This window comes from Nuphar pumila, chromosome 17 (genome assembly GCF_984573655.1).
Source record: "Nuphar pumila chromosome 17, dmNupPumi1.hap1.1, whole genome shotgun sequence".
Taxonomy (NCBI): domain Eukaryota; kingdom Viridiplantae; phylum Streptophyta; class Magnoliopsida; order Nymphaeales; family Nymphaeaceae; genus Nuphar; species Nuphar pumila.
Window position 1 is genome coordinate 71,104,312 of NC_143265.1, and position 25,843 is coordinate 71,130,154.

Genomic DNA, 25,843 nt, shown 5'->3' on the forward strand with positions numbered 1-25,843 from the left:
TTATCCCCTTGGCATGGCAGGTTGGGGCCTATGTTAGGAGAGAGTAGCAATATAAGCAGTTTATTTGTTTAAAAGAGCAGTTAGTGGGAATGGGATCTGGCAAAATAAACGAAAGTGGTGTGTTCTTTGGCATGGTGATATGTATGGATTGAAATAAACAACTGAGTCTTGGTAGATCTAAATCTATCTTCAATCAGTTCACAACCATATACAACAAGATTTGTCTTTCTTTTCATGAAAAGATTGGATTTAGAGGACTAAATCACTATAACTTTACTCTTTATGTTTACTTCCTTTCTGTATCTTTGCAAAGGGGCATCTAGCCTCCAGCTTTTGCTTATCTTTAATGAATTAAAAAAAAAGGAATATTAAGGCAAGTGGGTGTGAAGATAGAAGTATACCAAGTGTTTATTTTTAAGTTTCAACAAATGAACAACAGATGTGAATAAGATGCCCAATCATCTAAAGGCAAAATCCAACAAGTTTTACTGGAAACAACCATAAAGCAAATTAGTCTCCATGCAATCATGGGATATAAAGGGCGGAAAAGAAAAAAGAAAGGTTTATATTTCCCTTACCTCAAATCTAGGATTTGCACAATACGGACGTGTATCAGACAAAATACATAGAACTAGTTCATCAACATTGTAGGCATACACCCTGAAACGCATTATAAACACAAAAGGGACATTCGGATGAAATCAGATATTTGTTATGCAGAAAAGGTGCAAACAGCTACAGATAAGCAATATAAAGAAACTGCAGATTTAGCACACTTGTATCTTCGGATCAAATATCCAAGTGTCTTCTGTGCAGAGGAAAGTTGCAGATATCCAGACAGTAACCGCAAGTATGAGGAAATTGACGAGTTAATGTGGTTATTTTCTTCTACAGTCATAAGTTCTCGGTCCATATCCAGACTTCTATGGGTAAAAAGAGTATTTTTATAACAACGGAAGTGCTCATCAGTATCTATAAGAATATCCAGCCCTGTGCATAAGAGAAAAAAAATTGTGAAAAAAAAGTAAACAGTAAAGTTAAACTTAAAGGCACAATCATCATAATTCAAATATATTAAAACTAAAGGGAAACATCATCTGCTATAGAAGATGCTAAAGATATTCATACTGCACCATATGCTAAGCAAATCATGTAAAATTCACAAACTAATCAACAGAATGGAAAGGACCCCATACATCAAACCTTTGAAGAAAAATAGTTCCTCGTCAAACAAGAGATCCTCATACACTCCTTTTCATGTTACCTTGATCTGATTGAACAACAAAAGAATAGCAGATGACAATACGAGAATAACTGAGTCTTTCCAGATTATGGTAACCCCCTTGATGCAACAAAGTCACTTCCTACTTTCAGATAACCATGGAAATTTATTGCTTTTGAGTTTCACACGTACCAATGATGGCATCCAAAAATGTGTCTCTAAACCTATGGGCAGGAATTTGTAAATGGTCATAATAATCAATGTTATTTGTCACCTATTAATACAATTTTTTCTTTATATTTGCTTACTAATTTCAATGCCTATTGGTGGCGATTTGCATGTGTTCAAATTCTAACAAGATTTCTCTTACACTGGTCCAAACACTACCTGGCAAAACCTCCTGCCTTAGGCAGGCGGGGTGACTTATGACTCCCTCTCACGTGATTTGCGGTAGATGCTGTATATATATACTTTAAATTTGGTGTTTTTTGTGTGTTTTCAGCTCATAAACGGCAGGATGAGACTATCCAGAAATTTTTAACCGGTTCTTCCATCACTAACACTGTTAACTTGGGAAATAAATGGCCAGCTGCATATTTTAACAGTTTCTAGATTGTCGTTGAATTTTCTAGTGTCTCAAATAAAGCCTACCAATAACAGGAATAAAGTAGAACTGGTTGCAATGAAATAGTAGAATTTCAACCATCTGAAATCGAGTGCAGGTTTGGTTGTGAGCACATACGTCAAACAAATTCATAACAAAGTAGCGACATATTCACATGGTTAACTCTTTTGATAACTGGCGACCGAGGAAAGGCCTCCATTCTCGGCAACAATTTAGGAGGATAAGGTGGCCTCATATGTGCTGTCAAATTAATGTTATTCTACGGTTTTCAGAGCTGTGAAATGCTTTCCAAACGCTAATGAAGGCAATCTACAAATCAAATGAGAACTGAATTACTCAACACCTAGAATTCAAGATAACGGAGTTTCACGCAAATACCAAAACAGCAATTCGCACTAGCAACAGTTTCCAACAATCACCGTCCAATATTATTTCAGACAACAAATCAATCAAACCGCATGAAACTTAGATGATGCGCTAGTTCTTTTCCTGCCCAAGGAGAAAGACAGGGAACTCCAATCCCATACCTGAAATTGCTATTGAAAGAATCGTTTCCAAGTCGACATCCTCAGCTTCTTTCGGATCGAAGAGGATGGAAGGACGCGTGATAGGGCGCTTCAGAGCTGCGGAATCCCCTTGGACTAGCGACCTTATCGCCTTCAATTGCGACTCCAAAGCTGTAGCCATGACGCCCCAGAATGAACAGAAGGAGGAAGGAATAATCAGAAACTTCGGAGGATCGTCTGAGATACAAAAAGAAGCCCTAGAAATGCCCGGAGATTGTGCAAGATCGATGCCCTAAAATCTTTAAGGAACAATACGTTTGCTCCAAGAAACGTCAGAGAAAAACGACGACGATCCCCTAAACCCCAAGAAAACCCTTAGGGCACGATGGTGAAAATTAGGGTTTTGGGGGCTTTTCAAATAGCGGTGGTTGAGGGTTTAGTCGCAGCACTATATAGCTTGGTAAATGACGGAACTGTCCCGCACTGTGTACAGAAAATGAATGAACTGTCCTCCGTAACGTACCGCCCATCTCTCTCTCTCTCTCTGAGTGAGTCAAGCACATCGGGTTTGAGACAAGAATCCAACCCGTTTAACCCTTATTGGACTCATTTTATGGATTTTGGACCGCGTCCATGTTTTAGACCGGGATACATCTGTTCCTAGGCGTTGTCGATTTAAAGTTCAAATGGATCTATAAATCAAATTTTATGCTATATATTCAACCGAATTTGATTCAGTTTTGTTCTTAAGGTGCACTTAGGGTACCTGTCAGGCCTAGTAGTAGAAGATGCTAACTAGGGATGGAAGTGAACCGGGGCAAGGCTGGAGACAAGGTCATCACCCCAGTCCCGTCTCAAAATTCAAACCTTCATCCCTGCATGGGTTTTGATTTTAACTTTCATCCCTGTTTTATGTCCTTCATCTCCGGTCCAAACGAAGCGGGGTGGGTTTCTGTTTTTCCTCGGTCCACTGCCATTCCTAAAAAAAGAGAGAAAGGTTTACTAACCGAGATCCGGAGCAGGGCAGGACAAAGCGGGGTGGGGAAAAAAGTAAGTCCATCCCCGCCTCCATCTTTGTACGGGTTTTGATTTTATCCAACATCCCTGCCTCTATCCCTGTTTCATGTCCTCCATCTTCGGTCCAGACGGAGAGAGGCAGCAGGGCAGGGTCCCGTTTCTCCTGGTCCACTACCATCTCTAATGTAACAGAAGAGTATATCCAAATATGGGACTGGGGGGTCCATTAAGACTTACGTCAGAACCGGGCAGGCAAATAATGTCAGATCCAGGTTGGGACCCAATCTAATCTGACACGTTTCACCTTTCTTGCTTGAAAATCAACAACTTTTACATGTTTTCAGCAGATCCGTTGTCACAGGCATTTATATTATCAAATGGATCTGAAACTGCATTGTGAGATCAAATCAGATTCAAACATAGAACCAAACGCTGTAACAGACCGAGTGTTGGACAAGCCTGACCTGACCCATATTTGACCTGTTTTCAACATTAATAAAAATGGGATCCATATGACACAAATAGCCCCAATGGGGGTTGGCTTAGTGGGGTGGGGCCTTGGCTTCTAGACCGGCAGTCAAGGTTTGATTCCCATGGACATCACCCCTCTGTGCAGGCCAATGCATAGCATAGGCCCTGAGTAGGGATGGCAGTGGACCGGGGGAAAGCGGGGCACCGCCCCGCCTCGCCCCGTTTGGACCGGGGATGAAGGGTATGAAACGGGGATGGAGGCGGGGATGAAGGTTAAAATCCATCCCCGTCCGGGGGTGGAGGCGGGGATGGACTGGCACGTTCCCCCGCCCCGCCCCGCCCCGCCCCATCCCCACCCCGGCCCCGCCCCGGCCCATCCCCGCCCCGCCCCCGGCCCATCCCCGTCCCGGCCCCGCCCCATCCCCGCCCCCAACTCAGATGAACTGTTTACTAACCCTAACTCCCTTCCCTAATTTCCTAACCCTGGAGCCGGGCGACGTTACTGTGCACGTAGGACGCCGGGTTCTCGATAGCGTACCGGACTCCGGCCTGGGCGGCGAGGTGCATCACGTGGGTGAAGGCGACGAGGTCGAAGAGCTTGGCCAGGAGCCGGGCGTCGTTGATGTCGCCGGCGATGACGAAGACGCCGTGGTCGCCGAGGATTCGACGACGGGCCTTCTTGAGCGAGGGGTCGTAGTAGTCGTTGAAGTTGTCGAGGCCGACGACACCGTCACCGCGCTTCCGGAGGGCGAGCGAGACGTGGGTGCCGACAAAGCCAGCGGCGCCGGTGACGAGCACGCTCATCCCGCGGGGTCGGGGACGGGGGCGGGGTCGGGACGGGGACGGGGCGGGGGCGGGGCGGGGACGGGGACGGGGCGGGGACGGGGCGGGGGTGGAGGACATGAAACGGGGATGAAGGCGGGGGTGGAGGATAAAATCCATCCCCGCCGCGGAGGCGGGGCGGGGGTGGAGGATAAAATTTTGAGGCGGGGCGGGGGTGGAAACCTTGTCCCCCGCCCCGCCCCGCCCCACTGCCATCCCTAGCCCTGAGGGTAGGGGGTCCTAACCTCAGAGTTTTGTGTTGCACCACGACCGTAGGTATGACAGGCTGAGCCAGCGCAACCAATTTTGGTGCTGGGTGCGGTTTGATCGGGTTATAAATCGAAAAAAAAAATATGGCACAAGTGAATAGTATCTGAATATTAAAATGATAGAATTTATCATATATGTGACTTGCCATCCTAACATAAACCCATACGCATATTCAAATGGACATAAACCCCCAACCGTGGCACTAGAAACTCAAAGCCAGACCCAAGCCATCAGCAACCCCAGGAAAAGATCATCTAGGAATGACAAACACCACATTGGATGGGCCCAAAGAATCAACGGGTGGGCCTGACACAATTCCAACCTGAACCAGATCTGATAGGGCCAGGTTCAGGCACAGTCAAACAGACCAGATTAGCTATTCAAGCAGACCGGACCCAGGTTCAGGCACAGTCAAACAGACCAGTTGAATATAGACCCAGTATGGTTTGTGAAATTTAATATCAGAACAATGAACCAGTATGGTTTAAACACCCCTTCACAAGCCAAGAGGTGTCACGTTGACTGAGAACCGAGTCAGTGTCCACAGTGTAAAACTCCACGAGTACCCCCGTACCCACCAGGAATAGCTTTCTCATTTAGCTTGGGCGTTGTGGCAAAGAACACACACCCAAGGTATTGAACTCTAAACCTCCTTCAAATTGAAAGCCTTAAGCTGACCCACCTAGCCAGGTGTGTCGAGCCCTTGTGGGCATGATTCTGAACTTTTGTTCCTGCTATCCCTTAAAAATGTTTCACCACCATATCACACATTGTAGAGGCAATTAAACGATATTCCAACTTTATATTGCCAAAAAAATGCTACATAATGAGGTGATAAACCCGCTAAAAATGTCTCGTGAACAATCATGTACCATCATCATCATCAAGCCTTATGTCGATTACATGGGATCGGTTCGGCTTTATGAGTCATGTTTCTCCATTCAGCAACAATCATGCATCTAGTTCTCAATAAATTGGCATTTTACAACCTTGCATGGCAAAGCTGTACCATCCGCCTCTATTTTAGCTTTATGCTCCAGCCTGATGGCACGTGCTATCTGGGCACTAGCATACTATGAGAGATTATTAGCTATACAATGAAAAAAAAGAATATCAATTACAGAAATTAAAAAAAATACCAGCTAAATGTACAAGGGGAATAAAGAAATCAACCCGAAGAAATGGAAAACAACAAATACATTCAGTAGCTTAGAAAAATGATATCAATATAAACACCTCAAGGGCTGTTGTGAAGATGACCAACCAAAGCAAGTCAGGCAGATTTTCTGGTTTTTAGGCCAAACAAGTTCTCGAACAACTTAGTAGCCATAGGTGGCAGGTCCATTGGCTCTGGAGCCACGAAGTTCACAATTTTCTCATGCACATGATATCTGCACAAGAAGAGGTTTCTCTTTCCTTCAGCAATTGCAAGAAAATTTTCATAAGCTACAGTTTCTGAAAAACAGTGAACGTTGCAAACACTTGGAAAAAAGGAGGTGGGCGCATACCTTATCTTGCGGCTTTTCGATGCCCGTCTATCAACGACCTTGCGCTTCTTTGTCCGCATCTTTTGTAATACAAGTACGTTCTCTGTTCAATGCATTCTTTACTCAATTTAGTATGCCTAGAGAGTTCTGTAGGGTTATAAATGATAGAAAAAAGACACTGTTTTTATTAAACTCTCACTAATTCCCTGTTTGGACCTATTTTTATTTATTTCTTACAAATATAAATTTAAGCAAATTTTATAAAGAAGAATCTTGCCTTTACTTTTAATTAAGTAAATGTTTGGATCATCACTATTTAAATTATAATAAAGAAAAGATCAGTGAGTAGGGGTGATGATGGTGAGGTAGATGGTGATGGTGGTGGCAATGGTGATGGTGGTGGCAATGGTGATGGTGGTAGAGGTGGTGGTGGCAATAATGGTGGTGATGGTGATGGTGGTAATGGTGGAGATGTGGTGGTGGTGATGGATGAATGGTGGTGGTAATGGTGGAGAAGTGGTGGTAGTGATGATGGTGGAGAAGTGGTGGTGGTGGTGGTGGTGGCGATGGTGGAGAAATGGTGGTAGTGGTGATGGGGATCATGGAAACGGGATGGAAGAAAATAAGTAATTCTGAAAAAAAAAAACAGGCCTCTCCCTACAGCCCTAGTTTTGAAAAAAAAGGGGTGAAATTTATAAAAAGTCACTAAAAATTTAAAAGAAAAGATCCAAATACAAAAACTTGCTCTTTAAAATAAGCATAAATGGCAACGAGCAACTTATAAAGTTATCCAAATAGGGGGTAACAAAAAAGCCAGGAAACACATAATTTTCTGTGTTTCCAATTTAAGTGCAATTTTAAAGCTTGGGCATGACTGTTGATAGAATAGAACAGCTTTAAAGTAGAATGCCAGAGTTCCACTGTTGACACAAAATGAGGATGGGAACTCTTTCCCAAGGGTCTTGGATATCTAGACTTCTTGTTTCAAGACAAGACCAGAAGATCAGCTATAATGGGATCTAGCCAATCACATGGTCTTGTTTCTAAGCAGGCCAAGACAGGACCATGTGCTTGGCTAGATAGCTTTAACCCAATTCCCTACTCTCTCTCTCTCTTTTGTTTTTCAATTTAAACACCTTCAGTGTGTTTTATGAGATGAAGAATGCAAATTTGAGAGTTTGATATGAAACTTCGGAAAGTATAATTATCTCATGCAATTATTTCAGTTGTTTATCAAGAATTGATGAGAAAAGCTTCAATTTGCCAGTATAAAGTACAGATAATGCATTATGTGCACATTGGGTGCACGTGTGTCCATGTGAGTGTAGTAGTAACCTTCCAATATATTGGAACTGAAAGTTACCTGTTGAATCAGGATTGAATGATTCTAAAAACTCTTTGAGCAACTGCTGGTAAAATTCTGAATCATCAAGTAGTTCAGGGTCGCAATCCACATTTGCATCCTAATTGTACATAGAAAAGCTAATATTGAAACCTCAGATTCTATTATAGGAAGACTAAGATATTAAAAGCTTCAAAGTTTGTTCTTCGACAATGTAGCATCTGGACAAGGTGAAAGCAGCAAAATGACCAACAGCTTCAAAATATCTATGGTCAAATCTAATAAGAGGACGAATCAGATGATACCTCTTCCGTAATTTTATTACTCTCTTCCGGAACCTGCATGATTATCAGAAAAACATCAATGACAATTTCAATAACATGGGTAAAAACCAAACAACCTTACCAAAATCCAGTGTATCAATGGCAGAAAAGGCTTACATCCCCAATAACACCAATCAAAGACCTCCTCAGCTGCATCCTCTTGATCATTCTACTTGGATCCCTCATGTTTGTTGCTACCTGCTGGCTTACACTCTGGATTCAAATAAAACAAAAAATGCTAAAGAAAATTGCAACGTAATTATATAAGAATGGCACAGCAGGGTCACAGCCTAGATTCCGCCTGAACCTGATTGAAAGCACGTAATTTGCTTTTGAAAGCAGCTGCACCAGTTGTCATTTGTGTCTTTCTCTGCCATTTGTCAATAGAACTGTCTCTGAATGGTACAATTCTGCAGGTGAAAATAACTATATAAGTAACAAATGTTAGTTTAGAAAGAGATGCAGTTAGAGATAACTTTAGTCAATGACACGTTGAATAACCATGAAGAACTCAGCATCATTGGATTTTATGAAACATGAGAAGAATATTTCAAGATGCCGCAGAGTTAAGCAAAAGTGGAAAAATAAGAAGCAAAATACATAAAATTCACAATCCAAAACCAATGTGTTGTATTAGGTATTTTTACAATTGATTACAGCCTACAGTTTGTTTGTCTAGACTCCTGAACAACTAGGACAAACAAACGTCTTCTTTTCAAGATTGAAAAAGTAGATGACATAAGAGATCTCTCACTAATCAAACACAATACATCAAAGGCCAGAAAGGATCTGTTCCTTCTTCAATGTACACTGCTGAACAGCTTGAACACAAGAAAACCGACAAATGTAGGTTTTATGCAGAAAACCCAAATAGAAGGAACACAAGAGGAAGGAGAAAGATTTTGCTATTGAAATAGATGTATGCAATTGGTATACAACTTTACATGATCAAAAGTTCTGGTTAAGTTCGCCATAAAGAAGAAACCAAGGAAAACATCCTACCTATTTCTTACATGAAATTCTCAGTCTGAAATGAATCACCCTTGTCAATATTCTCTGACCAATGTAATTTTCAGAATGACTTATAAGTCAGGACATGAACTGCATTGCCTTTTTCTCCTCTTGAAAACTAAGTGGTGGTGGTGGTCATATCCACATTCGCATTCGCATGACATAAAAAGAATCCGAAAGAACAAACGGTACATATTGCATAAACATCAGTAGGTATAACATAAATTTATATTAATTTTTGTTTTTCAAGGCTCTTCATTCAAACATGTTCTCCTAATAAGGTTTGTCGTCCTGGTCCAAATCCACTATCAGAGGGTTGATGGGTTAAACATCCATTGATAACCTTCAGTACAGATTACAGAACGCTTAAGCCAAAAAAGTGCCTATGTGTTCTATTCTTTGTTCATGATCACCTCAAAATATGTGAGTAATACGAAAACAAAATAAAGTCCTCAATACAATGTGGTACACAAAAATAAAATAAAAAAATTCATTTGGCAATTGAAATTTAGGAGAGTTTGATTCTATGCCATTTTCAAGCATCCATAATAAGAGATAAAGAAAATATTGTGAAAAGAACTAAGCAGAAGGGCTATCTGGCCACCTGCTGATTAGGCTCCACAGTAGTTTAATAATGAAATATCTAGGAGTGACAACTTCATAATGCAAATAAGAAACAAATTCATCAAGGTCACAGCAATGCAAACAGCTGTACTGAAAAGATCAAAGAGGTTAACTGGTCTATTTAACAAATAAAAGATGAAGTTGATCAGTGATCAGGAAAACTAAAGAGATAAAGCAAGAAAATTCCCAGAAAACATGATACCTGGACTGCATTGTCTGTACTCGCAACCAATCTTCATCATTCCCGGGATGAGAACCATTTGACATTATTGTAGCCTCATTGAAGTTCCTCTTGATGCCTTAGTAAGAAGAACAAGACATATATAAGCAGTTAATTACTCACATCACAACCTAGTTGAGGAATGGAAAGCATGAGCATATATTGAAGAAATTGAAAATTATGATTTGCTCAAAAGCAAGATATGAAGAAATCTGTTTCAACTCCAAAATGGAACTAAAGTTGGAGGACTGAGTGTACAACATAAACAAATTTAACTTCAGAAACTCATATTCTTCGCCACATGGACACGGAAAAAGGACATAGGGACCAGCTGCTAGTGTGCAGATCCCCGTTAAAGTATGGAATATATATGAGGCATGAACTGCATGACACGAGGAAATTGAAATATCCCAGTGAAATAGCTTCGATTACAAATTGGTAAAACCAAGACTACAACTTGAGCTGGTATGTAAAAAAATATATGATCAGAAATACCGTGTGTGGTCAAAGGCATGACTAGGCCCAAGAAAGTAGATGGCAAGGCTCATTTTAACCGACTAGTCGGTGCCTAGGCTAACTAGTTGAAGACTCATTGTCATTTCTTAGGCATGGGGACAGACTTATCCTTTTTTATGGCTTCAGCACAAAGGAAAGGGGGAGAAGGGGGAGAGTTTTAAAATCTTTGCCCCCCCCCCCCACACCAGCCCCTCTCATGCTGAGCGAGAAGACCATATGAAAGAGAAGAACAAGACAATGTAGCCTTCAAGGTACATCCCCACCTCCTTTCTTTTTTTCTTTCTTTTTTTTCTTCTTCTCACCCCATCTCTCTTCGTCTTCTTCTTTCTTTCCAATCTCCCCCTCCCTCTATGTTTTCCCTCTTTTTTCCTTCTTTACTTTTTTAATATATATACATATATATATATATATATTGCAGATACATACTCTATGGGTCTATCCATTTTATATATACATCTTTGCCCCCCCCCCCCCCCACACCAGCCCCTCTCATGCTGAGCGAGAAGACCATATGAAAGAGAAGAACAAGACAATGTAGCCTTCAAGGTACATCCCCACCTCCTTTCTTTTTTTCTTTCTTTTTTTTCTTCTTCTCACCCCATCTCTCTTCGTCTTCTTCTTTCTTTCCAATCTCCCCCTCCCTCTATGTTTTCCCTCTTTTTTCCTTCTTTACTTTTTTAATATATATACATATATATATATATATATTGCAGATACATACTCTATGGGTCTATCCATTTTATATATATATATATATATATATATTCTTTTTTCTATAATTATATTTTGTTGGTCCCAACTAGGCCTTTTAGGGGTCTGCCGGCTAGCGCTTTGACTACAAAATGAACAACCAAAACCATGCATGAAAAACATTGAAAACTAAATGACAGTAGGCAATTATCTTGAGATATAGAAAGGAAGAGTTGCAATTGTTTCTGGAGTTAAAAGAAATAACAGCATTCACATCTCTCTGTTCTCTATTTTATCTACATATATGTGAAAAACAACATAAGCATGAACGGTAGATGCTATTAATTTATGCACACGAAATGTATGCCAAAGGAAATGATTTTCACACTCTAAACAGAGTATATCGCCATATTTATCACAATGTAAATTATATTTCAGCAAAAACTTGAGAGATGTTGCCAACCATGTGAATTTTAACCAGCCCCATGCAGTAGGACCCAGAATAGAAAAATAAAAGAAGAATCCCCAGTGAACCACGGCCTAATATGCCGAAGGATCAAAAGACAGAGATAAGAGCACTACGACCAACTTATCATGGCCCTGATTGCCAAAAAAGGAAGAAATCCTTTTGGGTTCACGGTTGCGGTGTTGCCTGAACAGTAAGTATAAATCCCTAATGATACTTTGTGATGATAACAATGAACTGAGATACATCAGTACGAATTTGAAACTGGAAAATTATGTAGTGAAATAAGGCCATACCATTGTTAGAGACTTGTTCAATCGCTGCATTATTCACAATTACTGCCTAGAATCATATAAAAATGCTCAATAAGAACATTAATATAAAAATATTAGTGTATGGCTCATGCTGAAAATTTTGAAAGAAAAAGAAGGCTTTAGGTTAAAAGAATGTACCTCTTGAAATTTCAAGCAACTATCCATTGTCAGTTTGGTCGAGGCTAACAGCTCTTTATAAGCTTCATCAATCATTTCATCTGTGCTGCAGAATGAGAACCTTAAAGGTTCCTGACGTCATCCAAAAATGACAATAAGGCAAGCATAAAATTCCAATCACTAGTCATCACTACATAATATGATATTAAAAGAAAAATGAAGAACATTAACTGCAGGTGTGTATAATTTGCAAAACAACATGACTATAACAGTATACCTGTGGTAATTTGTTTGAACTTGAGAATACCTTTTGCAGCAAAATTCTTATCTCCAACATCCTATCCCAGAGGGCCTTAAAGAACAAGCATATAAGTATGAATTTCTAGAATGCATGAAGTAATATAAAAAAAGGAAAATTTATGACATCAAAAAAAGGGGAGAAGGATGAGGCAGCATGTCAGGAGCCTTTTTTAGCAGCTTTCAATGGTCATAAAAGTGATTCAAGCAAAGTACCTTTTGATTTTTCACAGCTTGGCCTTTTAGCATGTCATCCTCTTTGTTGTGCTTCAAATTCTTCAGGAGGTCCCTGCATTAAAAAGAAATGGTAACATAAGGGAAACACAAAGGGGAGTGCTCATGCAACTTCTGTGATAACCATAATGTCAACAAGACTAGGAATGCTATTACCACATGAAAAACATGCCACTGACTTGCTAAAGATCAAACATTCACATACCAGATTAGCCTTTTTAGGCCAATAATTCATTCTAAATGAGATCCATTAGACCAATAGTGCAAAAAATGAGAATCAAAGAGGCTATGGCAATTACAGCTAGGCTTTAAATATCTTTAACCCATAAAGACCATGTGAAAGTCCTGGTTGCATAGAGACGCAGAACAAAAATAATGCAGAGCGATAAGACATGACCATGCTGGAAATCATGGAGAACAGATCAAGCTGAGAGAAAACAAAGCGAGAAACAAATTTGCCATAGGAGGCAGTTTGCCAAAGGTTTTACATAAATGTTAATGTTCCACCTGGAGAAAGGCTACACCAGCCAGCAACATGAATAAGAGAGTGATATTTCCACTGCAGGCTGAGAAATGAAATACCCTATGGATCACAAAACGCTGACCAAGCATTTGGATCAATCCTTGCGTTATGCTATAAGGATTCAAAAGAAATAGTAGATGAAAAAAGTAAGCACTATATTAACCAAGGGATTCAGGGTGCCGCCACCAACGCTATCAAAAATAACATCTAGAAGTTGAAAGACACAAGAAGATAGCATAAGCAGAGCCAGGATCAGGTGCCATCACATGGCACACTTTGAGTATGCCTCTGCACCTGGCTGCCCTAGATCTGCTTTTGTGCCCCACAACTGACAGACTGTCAACCAAAGATGGAGGGCATCAGGTGCAGCGGCACACTTCAAAGTGTGCTATGTGATGGAACCTGATCCTGGCTTGCATAAGCAATATGGATAAAGCCACAAAACTCCTTAGAACCTATGTCACACGGACTCGGCTCCAAGGTCGACGCACCCACGTCGACACGCACCGACACGGGTGTGGCTCGGACTCGGTCAACCCGACCCTGGGTGCGGTCAACGCACCCAGGGTCATTTTGGTCCATTTTTTGGATTTTTTTTTAAAATTTTCTGGGCTACAGAAATAAAAATAATAATTCTTGGGGGGGGGGGGCACTGCACAGTCACAGACTGTGACTGTTCTGTTTTTGCACTTTTTTTTATAAATATATATATAGCCGAGTCCCCGTGTCCAAAAAAATTAAAATCGTGCTGCACCCGTCACACCCGCACCCATGTGACATAGCTTAGAACTGACCAGTGTTGTGAAAAACATTGAGGCGTAGCGAGGCGCTCCTCCAAAAACCGAGAAAAGGCGTAAAGTGTAAGCCTCAAAAAAAATTGAAAACTTTTAAAAAATTATAAAAAAAATCTAAAAATACAAATAAGTAAAGAAATGCTTTATTGATGAAATAACAACCAATAAGAAATAGAAAATCTCAGATAAGTATTAAAAAATATGAGATTAACATATAAAACTAACTAAAAACTGATTATATAATTGGAAAATATATGAGATTAACCAAAAAAAGTTAAAATATACTAAGAAACTTATTACATAACTGAAATAACTGGAAAATATAAGAAATTAACCTACAAAAGTTAAAATATATGAGATTATTCTAAAAAATACGAGATTAACATATAAAAGTAACTAAAAAATGATTACATAACTGGAAAATATATGAGATTAACCAATAAAAGAAAAAATATACTAAGAAACCGTTTGCATAACTGGAAAATATATGAGATTAACCAACAAAAGTTAAAAAATATGAGATTAATATATAAAAGTTACTAAAAACTGATTACATAACTGCAAAATATATGAGATTAACCAACAAAAGTTAAAATATACTAAGAAACTGATTACATAACTAAAATAACTGGAAAATATATGAGATTAACCTACAAAAGTTAAAATATATGAGATTATTCTAAAAAATATGAGATTAACATATAAAAGTAACTAAAAACTGATGACATAACTGGAAAATATATGAGATTAAAAAACAAAAGTTAAAATATACTAAGAAACTGATTACATAACTGAAATAACTGAAAAATATATGAGATTAACCTACAAAAGTTAAAATATATGAGATTATTCTAAAAAATATGAGATTAACATATAAAAGTAACTAAAAAACTGATTACATAACTGAAAAATATATGAAACTAACCAACAAAATTTAAAATATATTAAGAAACTAATTACATGACTGAAATAACTGAAAAATATACGAGATTAACCAACAAAAGTTAAAATATAGTAATATACTAAGAAACTTATTACATAACTGAAATAACTAGAAAATATATGAGATTAACCTACAAAAATCTTTTTGATTATGTCCCAGAAGTGTTGTTGTAAAAAAAAATTTATATGTGCGCCTCGGGCTTGCGCCTTGAGGCACAGAGGGCTGCGCCTCAAGGCGAGGCGCGCCTTTTGCGCCTCAAGGCGGGTTTTTGATAACACTGGAGCTGACAGTGATATTCGTCTTTGAGAAGATAGTCAGAAATCTCGATATCGGGATTTTTTTCATAAAACGAAAATGTCATGATAAATTTAAAAAAAATTGTTTTCTCATGAAAATCTCAGAAATATATCGGTATATTTAAAATTTAAAAATATAAGAAAACATTAAAATATAAAAAACATAAAAATGATACATATGAAAAACCATGATATTTTGAAAATATCATGTTTATTATATCGCTTTTTGAAGATCTCATCATAAAGTTATAATATTTTCAGAAAAAAAATGAAAATTGTAACTATATTTGAGACCATAAAAATAACACTCTCCTCTGTCAGTGATTAGGGAGAGCATTGCACAGATGAAATTGATAAACAAGGACCTTAACTCAGCTTGCCTGTCAAACATAGTATAAAAGTGGATAAAACTCACAAGAAGAGAACATGAGAGATGGACAAACTCATGAAGATTCCATAGAGCTTACAGTGATATTAGTCTTTGAGACTATAAAAAATAAAATGCTCCTCAGTCAGTGATGGGAAACATTATATCAACACATGAAGCTTTGAATTCTTTTGTCAACAAAAAATATTTTAACTCAAGCTTTCAGGAACTCAATATATCTAGGATAATTTTGTGCAAATGTAGTCGTGCTCATAATTGGAGTTGCATGCTCAAACAGGAAACATACTCCTCCTGGCTACGAAGATTTGAATACTCTCTCTCAAGTTCTTCCATTTCATCTTCTTTGTGCACTCCATTGTGTCGGTCACCATCCTCTACTTCCTGCATCAAGTTAGAGGAACAATGATGACATTTCAACATTAACAAATTGATACCACAAAAAAATAGCCAAACATAGACACAGCAAAAAATAAAAGACAAGATTCAAACATACCATCTCCACTGCCGAATTCATCATCCCCTCCAAATTCACCATCTCCTCCTCCGAATTCACCTCGTCTTCATATCCAGAGAAACCATCTTCATTTCCGCTGAGTTCCTCTGCATCTTCACTCACACCCATTTCTTGCTTCTTGTGCCTAAACAATTCAAAGGAAAAAGAAAAAAAATAACTTTGCTTCACTGATGAAAGGAGAAAATAATTGAATTGTATCACAAAATTTCACATATCATCAATCTAACTCATAAAACAACCTCTGCAAAGGAAACAAACTCATACATTCGACAAAAAAATGACTTCATAGACTCAAATTTTCCCTCTTCTATTGAGGGCCAGGCTAAGGGGCAGTTGCCCCAATAGGATTAGAACACAAGACCCCTCGGAATTCACAAGCTTACATTTACCATTAAACACTTGAAAAGGAAAAATTATAGTTCAGGAAGTAGGTTATTCATTGCCAAATAATTACAGCACTCAAAATAAAAAAGAAGAGTAGTGCATGACAAAGATTCATAAGCTTTGATCGAAATGTAGTGTTTGAGATTGTGGCATCCACTAAACACCCCAAAGATAAAAATATGAAATAACGCCTAATTGGTGGCAACAAACAACAAACGGAAGCAGCCAAGATGGCAACCTATGTCACATAGGTGCGGGTGCAGATGCGGGTGCGGGTGCGTCCCTTTAAAAAAACTTGGGTGTGGGAGTGCGTGGAGGGTGTGTGTATATATATATATAGATATATATATATATATAATTTTTAACAATTTTAAGTTAACACTAGGTGTATGTGTGTGCATTTATGCATTTATATATATAATATATACAAAAATGGACTTGAATAGGGTTAACTGAATCTGCTTTTGGATAGAAATGGACCTCAGTATGATTGACTTCACCTAACACAAAGGAAGTTGTGTCCAAGTGTCGCACCCGCCTGGGTGCGGGTGCGACGCGGGTGTGGTGCCATGTTAGAAGAGTCTGTGTGATATAGATGGCAACCAAATAAGAGTCTTAACCAAAACTTAAAATTGGTGAGCAAAAAAAGAAAACCCATCATACGACTGAGCAAAAATTACGCACACTAAGGGTGTGTTTGATTCATAGAACCAATTTGTTCAAGACAACTGGCTCAGAACTAGCTTGTGTCGAGACCAGGGTTACCGGAAGCGCCTAGCTAAAAGGGGAAGCGCGGTTCGGAAGCGCGAAACATCGCGCTTCCGAAGCGTGGGGGGAAGTGTCCCCCTTTTTTTGGGAAGCGCGCTTCCCTTTAATGGGGGGACGCGCTTTCCTTTAACGGGAAGCGTGCTTCCCATCACGCTTCCCCCTCGCTTCCCCTGTTTTTTTTTTTCAATTTTTTTGTATTTTTTATTTTTTCGCTTCCCCCTCGCTTCCGAGACGCTTCCTAGGTCGCTTCCGAGACACTTCCCGAATCGGTCCTAAGTGGTCCCACGCTTCCCCGCTTCCTAAAATTTTGAAAGTGCCTCGCTTCCCGCTCCTGCTTCTTGTATCGCTTCCCGCTCCTGCTTCCTCAACTGGCAACCATGGTTGAGACTATCTTATTCAGAACAAGCTGTCCTTAACCAATTTTTGTCATGTGTTTAATTTGACAGAACAATTAGCATTGAACAATTAATCTTTGTTTGAGTTGGCAGGACAACTTGATCTAGTCAATAAAATTTTGCTAAAGAAATTAAACTTTGGCCCATGATTGTATATTTTTGAACAATGTTGTTGAACTTGGATTCTGAACCAAATCCAGTTTTCAACAAAAAAATACTTGAATTGACATGTATCAAATCCAATAGAATTGACTTGTTTTAAAAATTAAAATAGTAAAAAAAAACAAGATCGCAGCCAAAAAATGGCTGAAAATGAACGTCAATAACAGCAATACGCACACTGAAACAGGATCACATAAGAGATGTACTAAGAAAATCTACCATCAAGAGCATCATTGTAACACTGCCCCCATCATGGGGTGGTTATGGGAGGAGGGGGAACTGTCGCCCCTTTCCTTTCCCACGAACTTGATCGTGAGAGAGGAAAGGGAGAGGGGAACAGTTTCTCCCATTTTCTTAAAGGGCGATAATGGGGGGGGGGGGGGGGTCGGAAGTAACGGACGCCCCAACCCATGGCTATAAATGTAACGCCCCAAAAATCCCGGACTTGAAACTTTTTATGAAAAGGTTAAAAGCTTTGAAATCATTTGTTTATCAGAGTTTGAAATAGCAAGCAAGTCCCTGGACCTTGGGCACATTACAGCACTAATTTTCTCTCACAAACAGATTTACAATTCAATATTGAAATAAGAAGAAAAGGAGTTTTGGTAACACAATTTTAATAATTTAGAGTTTAATTAAAAGAGAGATTTTTAAAATAACTTTATACTAAATTTACCAAAATATCCTCAGGAGCGAAACATCATGGAAAGAGCCTCATCTTGATTATCACATCATCGTGTCATCGTCTGCCGCACTAACTTGTTCACCACATGCCTATGAAATGGGTCAGTTTCGCGAAAGTAAAAGACAAGAAGGAACAAAGACTGAAAATAAGCAAGATAATTACTAAACTAAACTGGAGAAACAAAAGAGAGCTAACCATACATGTTGTCGAGTATGGCAAGCAAAACTCCAGTAAAGCAAATAGCTAAATATGAGTGCAACAAGGACCAAAGTACTAAACAAGCAAATTATGCAACTAAAACAATCCAACTAATTCTACAGGTAGAGAGTAACTAACTCCATAAAGCAATATAGTAAGTTGAGTAACTGAATAAGATAGGCATTAGTAATATTGCTCAATTACCATTGAATTCTTTAGTCCACTGACAAGTAACTATATTAATCATAAGGTGCAAGTCATTACACAAGCAATTTATAAGCTACACGTGATAAGCAATCATACGAATGCCCAGAGTTTTCGCTCGAAATAATTAAACACATGTCCCCAGAGTTTTGTACCACCTACCCTCTCCAAGGTAAGCTCGGATCTGAGTGGGTTGGTCTTTTCATTTAATTAAATTTTCTAAAGTACAGGGATGTTTCCCCAAAATTTACTACCATAGTAGTAGATCCTCACCCTTTGTAATCTTACAAGGGTATACAAGCCAAAAAGTTTTTCGATTTGATTCAAAACACCAGTAAAGCAAATAGCTAAATACGAGTGCCACAAGGACCAAAGTACTAAACAAGCAAATTATGCAACTAAAACAATCCAACTAATTCTAAAGGTAGAGAGTAACTAACTCCATAAAGCAATATAGTAAGTTGAGTAACTGAATAAGATAGGCATTAGTAATATTGCTCAATTACCATTGAATTCTTTAGTCCACCGACAAGTAACTATATTAATCATAAGGTGCAAGTCATTACACAAGCAATTTATAAGCTACACGTGATAAGCAATCATACGAATGCCCAGAGTTTTCGCTCGAAATAATTAAACACATGTCCCCAGAGTTTTGTACCACCTACCCTCTCCAAGGTAAGCTCGGATCTGAGTGGGTTGGTCTTTTCATTTAATTAAATTTTCTGAAGTACAGGGATGTTTCCCCAAAATTTACTACCATAGTAGTAGATCCCCACCCTTTGTGATCTTACAAGGGTATACAAGCCAAAAAGTTTTTCTATTTGATTGCACAGACACAATCAAAGTGCTCTGGTACCTTTAAGCCAGTCTAGTATGAATGCCCTATTACCTTTAAACCAGTCAGGCTCACAAAATTTAAATTTAAGTTTCTCACCAGTGTTATTGACATTGAGTGCAAGCACATCAACCCAAGTACCCGTATCAGGTACTCAACTCATATTGCACATTAGGCAAGATTTCTCAAACACCCACTCAGAGTGCTTCGGTGCCTTTAAACCCGTCAAGCACACAAGCTCTGGTACTTTTAAACCAGACGGGCAACAGAATTATATTCTCATTTTCAGGTGAATTCAAATTATAATTTTCGATGGTCCATGCATGACCCTTAACCGAAGTCACACGGACTCTGTTAGGGAGGCACCGCGCCCAAGTCGATACACCCCGACACGGGTGCGGACACGGCCCGAACTCGGTCAATAAATTGAGGCCAAGTCTGTCCTTGTTTTGGACTAGGTCAACATTGACCGAGTCCATATTCATCTATTTTAGGGTGAAAAAACTAAAAAAAAAAAGATTATTTATATATTTTTTAAATATATATATATAAAGAGACTGTTGTGCACGGTGACTGTGTTGTATGCACAATCACGCACTTTTTTTAAATAAATAAATAATATTATATATAGCCAAGTCCCCGTGTCCAAAATTTTTAAAATTGCGCCGCACCTGTGTCGCACCCGCACCCATGTGATATAGCCCTTAACACACTGGCTAGACACTCATATATCCACAACAAGCCGACCCATAGGTTCGATTACCAGATCATCATTATATATATATATATATATATATATATATATATATATATATATATATATATATATATATATATCAATAGCAAAATGCCACAACATACCATTAGGTTTTAAACTCGCAGCGTCCCAACACAGAGTGACGTGCATTGACAACTCTTTGCCAAATAAACAGAGACTTGTTTGTTTCCTTTAGAGAGTATGCAGTATAATCTCAAAGATTTGGTAATACAACTATATCCTTTTCTCCAAACACATTCACATTTGAACATTCTACGAGATATATGACTTAGTTGGCATTTGGTAATTCCAGAAAATATGTGGTTTATTAGGCCTTTGCACTTCAGAAAAATATGTAACTTAACATGCATTTGCACAATAGAGAATATGCAGCTTAATAGGCATTTGAACATAAGAGAATATGCAGCTTAATAGTATCAACAAAATAGTGTTATCTTTGCTAAGTCATCAATACTATTAACCAGATTGTATAAGCAAACTATAAACTCATAGACACCTTGTAGTGTATGATTATGGAAAGAAGCAAGCACATGCAAATAAAAATAGTCACCTAGTGTTGTACCACTATGCTGAAAAAGGAGTATCATTTTAAGTACAACCTTATGTAAATTCAAGGCACTTGTTGCTTATTTTCTTTTGTAAGTGATGAGAGCAAGAAGTAGGGTTTAAAGATGAAGATCATGTGTCATGGGGGTGTTCTAAAAATACCAACTCATTTTATCCATAAGACGCAGAGTTTAGGCAGCAACCAAAACGCAATTCCATTATGCATAGAGAATGTGTATATGAACTACTATTTCCCACAGTTCCAAGTTATATAAATCCCACCATAAGAATGACTACAGATTCATTACGAAGCATTCCCTGAACAACATATGTATATAAAAACATACAATTCAGGTTATACAAGAACCACTATATCCATTTTTTTAAGTGTATACCAGACTGTTTATCCAAGTTTACCCTAACAGGGTAAGCTAAGCCCTTTGTCTGCTACGTCATATTGGAAAGCATAAATTATTTGTCAAACAAAAATGCAATAAACTATGCATCCACAATGTATAGTAACATGATAGACAAAGTAAAAGAAGGTGGAGGGGAACAGTAGGACCACGAGAAGATCTCTCCCCTCAACAATCGCAAACAAGTACTTAAGACCCATCCTTACAAGCAGAAGTGAAGGGTTCCTTAACATCAACTGGAGTCCATGATTTTACTGTACTAAAGTTCAGAAAGTAGTTCAACCAATCATATGTGAAATAGCTCTGCAGGTGTACAAGGGTGCATTTGGCATCAAGTTGACTAGAAAAAAAATATCAGCAATTGTTGACATTTTTCCTATTGAGCTCAAAACAAATGATCTACTCAGAACAGAGCAATGCAGACACAGAAGATCGACAGTTACAGAAATCAGTGAGCACCCAGAACTTCCATAAAGTAAAAATGCCAGGAAAAACCCACTTAATCGGGTGAAAAATAAAATATGTATAATGTTAGGATGTAATCTTTTAAAACGACATGCTTGATTAATAAGATATACAAAAGAAATCTGAATCGTCATTTAACAAACAAAGTCCTAATCTTCAATAGTTATTCGAATCACGTTCATGATGCATATACTACAAGTGATGCACAAACATTAGAGTATGTGATGGTTACATAAAAATGCACAGATGCCAAAAAAAAAAGGAACCACTATTCAATCCCTAAGTCATCAGCAAGGTGAAAAAGAGGGAATGCAAGGTATTATTGCATCCTTGAACAAAGCATACGGCAAAGTCATAGAACCCTACTATCTGAAACCCATAACTCCCTTTATAATAACAATCTGAAACCCCCAAATCGTATATTTGGGGTTTTCGGTTTAGGGTTGACAGAAACCCCCAATTTGAGGATTTTCCTTTTGGTTGCCCACGCACACACCCGAGCACATTCAATAACCCACAAAAAGAACACAGCATCCTACCTGTCCCGGCGAGAGGGAGAAGGCTGCCGCGATTGGGAGGTCTCCGGCGTCGATTGCTCCACTGTCGAGCACGGTCGAGAGGGAGAGGAACAGGGGGACAGAGAGGAGAAGACAGAGAGATAGAGAAAAAAAAGTGAGTGTAGGAGGTGCTCGCCGGACCGAGCTTGCCGGCGAGACGAGGCTCCGGCGAGGGCTCGAGAGAGGAAGGGCAGGGAGAGAGAAGAGGAGAGTGGGAGGAAGAGGGGATAGGGTGGGGATTTGTAGGAAGGTAACCTCCCGAAAAGACCCCTCAGAATCGGCGGCTGCGCATCCCCCCACCCTTTTGGCATGCGAACCCTATCAATTTTTATCGGGCAGGCCCTGCCCTCTTAGCTTAAAATATTTTTTTTTCTGTTTCGTTACACGGGGCACGGGTCGGGTCTGAGACCCGCGAACCAACCGTGTCTGAAATGCCTAGTAGGATCCGTGATTTGGATCCGTAATTCGTCTGGGTTATGGATCTACAGGTTGGATCCAACTGTGGATCCATTCGATTAACTTCCTCCTTTATATTTTTAATATAATTATTATTAGATTACCATTTTGTTTATATATATATATATATATATACATCTTTTTTTTCAATAGCTATAATATTTATCACTTATATCGATTCCTTTATGGGTCCTCGATTTGAGATTTGGATCCCATCCCCAAATCAAACCATTTAGGCATTATATCTATAAAAGTTTCAATTAATTCCCAAAAAAATGCTATGATTGACTTCACCTGACACAAAGGAAGTTGTGTCCAAGTGTCGCACCCGCTTGGGTGCGGGTGCGACGCAGGTGCGTTGCCGTGTTAGAAGAGTATGTGTGATATAGATGGCAACCAAATAAGAGTCTTAACCAAAACTTAAAATTGCTGAGCAAGAAAAGAAAACCGATGATACGACTGAGCAAAAATTACGCACACTAAGGGTGTGTTTGATTCAAAGAACCAATTTTCAAGACAACTGGTTCATGACTAGCAAGACTATCTTATTCTGAACAAGTTGTCCTTAACCAAATTTTGTCATGTGTTTGATTTGACAGAACAATTAGCATTGAACAATTAATCTTTGTTTGAGTTGGCAGGACAACTTGATCTAATCAATAAAATTTTGGTAAAGAAATTAAACTTTGGTCCATGATTGCATATTTTTGAACAATGTTGTTGAACTTGGATTCTGAACCAAATCCGGTTGTCAACAAAAAAAATACTTGAATTGACATGTATCAAATCCAATAGAATCGACTTGTTTTAAAAATTAAAATAGTAAAAAAAAAAAAAAACAAGTAAGATCGCAACCAAAAAATGGCTGAAAATGAACTGCAATAACAGCAATACGCACACCAAAACAAAACAGGATCACATAAGAGATGTACTAAGAAAATCTACCATAAAGAGCATCACTGTAACGCTGCCCCCATCATGGGGCGGTTATGGGAGGAGGGGGAACTGCCGCCCCTTTCCTCTCCCACGAACTTGATCATGGGAGAGGAAAGGGGGAGGGGAACAATTTCTCCCATTTTCTTAAAGGGCGATAATGGGGGGCAGAAGTAACGGACGCCCCAACCCATGGCTATAAATGTAACGCTCCAAAATTTTAACCCATATTTTTAGAAGACATTTTTTTTATAACAGCGGAAACAATAAATACCTATCGAGGCTTGAAAATGCTTTGGAGAGAAAGGTTTAGAATGGTTGACAAATATTTTTAACAAGATTTGGCGGACAAATAAAATGCCTAATGAGTGGAGGAAGAGTACTTTGGTCCCTCTATATAAGAATAATGGTGATATACAAGATTGCACAAACTATCGTGGTATAAAACTCATGAGTCATACTATGAAACTTTGGGAGAGGGTGATTGAGTCTAGGTTGAGAAAGGTTGTCATGATATCGGAGAATCAATTTGGTTTTATGCCTAGAAGATCAACTATGGAAGCTATACATCTCCATTCTTGCCCAAGCCTTTGAAAGGTTGGTAGCCATGCTTCAATAATAGGTCAAATCCTTGCTTGACCTTCATGAATTGGGAAAACAAAGGATGATCCTTGAGTGTGTTGTAGTCAATTCGCCCTCCAATCTTGAAGAACTGTGGCCCCTCCATTAAGTTATGACCACTGTATGTTTTGGTTGTTTTGCCATCTGAAGTATTTCTGAATTTTTTTTTAAACTGGCCTCATTGATTCCCCTAATGCTAGGGATATCGACAGTGAAATTAAGTATGAAAATCATGGGTTGTGCTAGCGTCTGTTCTGGATCTTCTCCCAGAACTGTTGTGATCATTCCACCTTTTGACCACTTAACGCACTTATGAAGAGTAGATGGCACTGCATTCGTATTATGGATCCATGTTCGACCCAACAACAGATTGTACGTTGGTGGCACATTGACCACATGAAAGAAGACAGAGTGGACTGAGTAGTCGATGAAAATTTTCAGGAAGATTTTTCATTTCGTCGTCTCGCCATGATTGTCGAATCCGTAGATGGTGATTGGGTCCGGGATGTATTCCTTTTCTTTGATGCCCAATGATTTGGTTGTCATTTCTGGGCATATATTGAGGTTGCTGTCTTCATCTATCAGCACATGAGGAACCATCATTCCTCTGGTTCGAATCACAACATATAGAGCGTTGTTGTGAAATACATGAGGCCTCGGGAGATCCTCATCTGAGAGACTAATAGGAGCATTAGTTGTGTTCTGATTGACTGTCTGGGTCATGTCTTCAGGAGTTATGCTTGACTTCACCTTAATTTTCCGCAACAAGTTGTCCAGTACCTGTTGATGCTTTGCTGAGGCTTGGGCTAGATCCAAAATCAAGACATTGGATAGGGCAGTTATTGGTTTTAGCGCAGATGTCCCACTTTTCTCTGAGGCGGGCTTGATGAAGTGCTTAAGAAATCCAGAAATTCCTTTGGTAGTCTCAGGGGATGCCTTAGCAGGCTTGGCAGATATCTTCATCTTGCCGAAGGTTGAGATGAGGTCCATCTTCTGAGCATTGGATTGAGTCTGTTGTAGTATGAGGACCCGATGTTGAACTTGCATATCTCTGTTGGAGTATGGCCTGATATGCTCCTGCAGCTGAAAAGGTCATTCAGAGATAACTGTCATGTTATGAGAGGGGAATGGTTGCTTCATGATATTCATATTTTCATCATCTGTACCCTCTATCAAAAGATTTTTGTCGATAAAATTATGGACAATGTTCTTGAGAACAAAGCAGTTCTCAGTGTTATGCTCCATTGTTCTATGAAACTTGCAAAATTGATCCTTGAATTTCCCCATGAGCACAATGAGATTGACCAGCCTAGGCAATTTGACAATGTCTTTGGTCAACATGTACTCAAGCACAGTCTCGAGTGATTGATCTAGTGGAGTGAATTTTTTGTCATAGCTCCACCTT

General features: G+C 39.0%; 2 protein-coding genes across 2 annotated transcripts; both read right to left on the minus strand.

Moving 5' to 3' along the window:
• Positions 1-609: 609 nt before the first annotated feature.
• Positions 610-2,661, minus strand: LOC149812167 (uncharacterized protein At3g06530-like). The gene is made up of 2 exons (XM_089992529.1): positions 2,375-2,661; positions 610-990 (listed from the first exon to the last, which is right to left on the minus strand). Exons 1-2 carry the CDS (start codon positions 2,532-2,534, stop codon positions 713-715), a joined length of 438 nt encoding a protein of 145 aa, XP_089848655.1. The 5' UTR covers positions 2,535-2,661; the 3' UTR covers positions 610-712.
• Positions 2,662-5,709: 3,048 nt separating this feature from the next.
• On the minus strand, positions 5,710-18,435 carry LOC149812168 (rRNA processing protein-like protein). Its single transcript, XM_089992528.1, has 15 exons — positions 18,418-18,435; positions 16,012-16,156; positions 15,805-15,899; positions 12,557-12,629; positions 12,321-12,395; positions 12,065-12,175; positions 11,909-11,954; positions 9,923-10,019; positions 8,393-8,495; positions 8,203-8,298; positions 8,068-8,100; positions 7,784-7,883; positions 6,442-6,523; positions 6,170-6,324; positions 5,710-6,023 (listed from the first exon to the last, which is right to left on the minus strand). The coding sequence occupies exons 2-14, from the start codon at positions 16,138-16,140 to the stop codon at positions 6,207-6,209; spliced, it is 1,158 nt and encodes a 385-aa protein (XP_089848654.1). The 5' UTR covers positions 16,141-16,156; positions 18,418-18,435; the 3' UTR covers positions 5,710-6,023; positions 6,170-6,206.
• Positions 18,436-25,843: the final 7,408 nt, after the last annotated feature.

Bases quoted from the DNA above. Each gene is read 5' to 3' on its own strand.
- LOC149812167 (XM_089992529.1), bottom strand. From the start codon at position 2,534: ATGGCTACAGCTTTGGAGTCGCAATTGAAGGCGATAAGGTCGCTAGTC. The intron at 991-2,374 runs GTATGGGATTGG...TCTTATGCACAG, and splicing joins TCTTTCAATAGCAATTTCAG to GGCTGGATATTCTTATAGAT.
- LOC149812168 (XM_089992528.1), bottom strand. From the start codon at position 16,140: ATGGGTGTGAGTGAAGATGCAGAGGAACTCAGCGGAAATGAAGATGGT. The intron at 11,955-12,064 runs GTACATTCTTTT...ATATGATTCTAG, and splicing joins GTTGCTTGAAATTTCAAGAG to GCAGTAATTGTGAATAATGC. The intron at 8,299-8,392 runs GTTCAGGCGGAA...ATTTGAATCCAG, and splicing joins AATTACGTGCTTTCAATCAG to AGTGTAAGCCAGCAGGTAGC.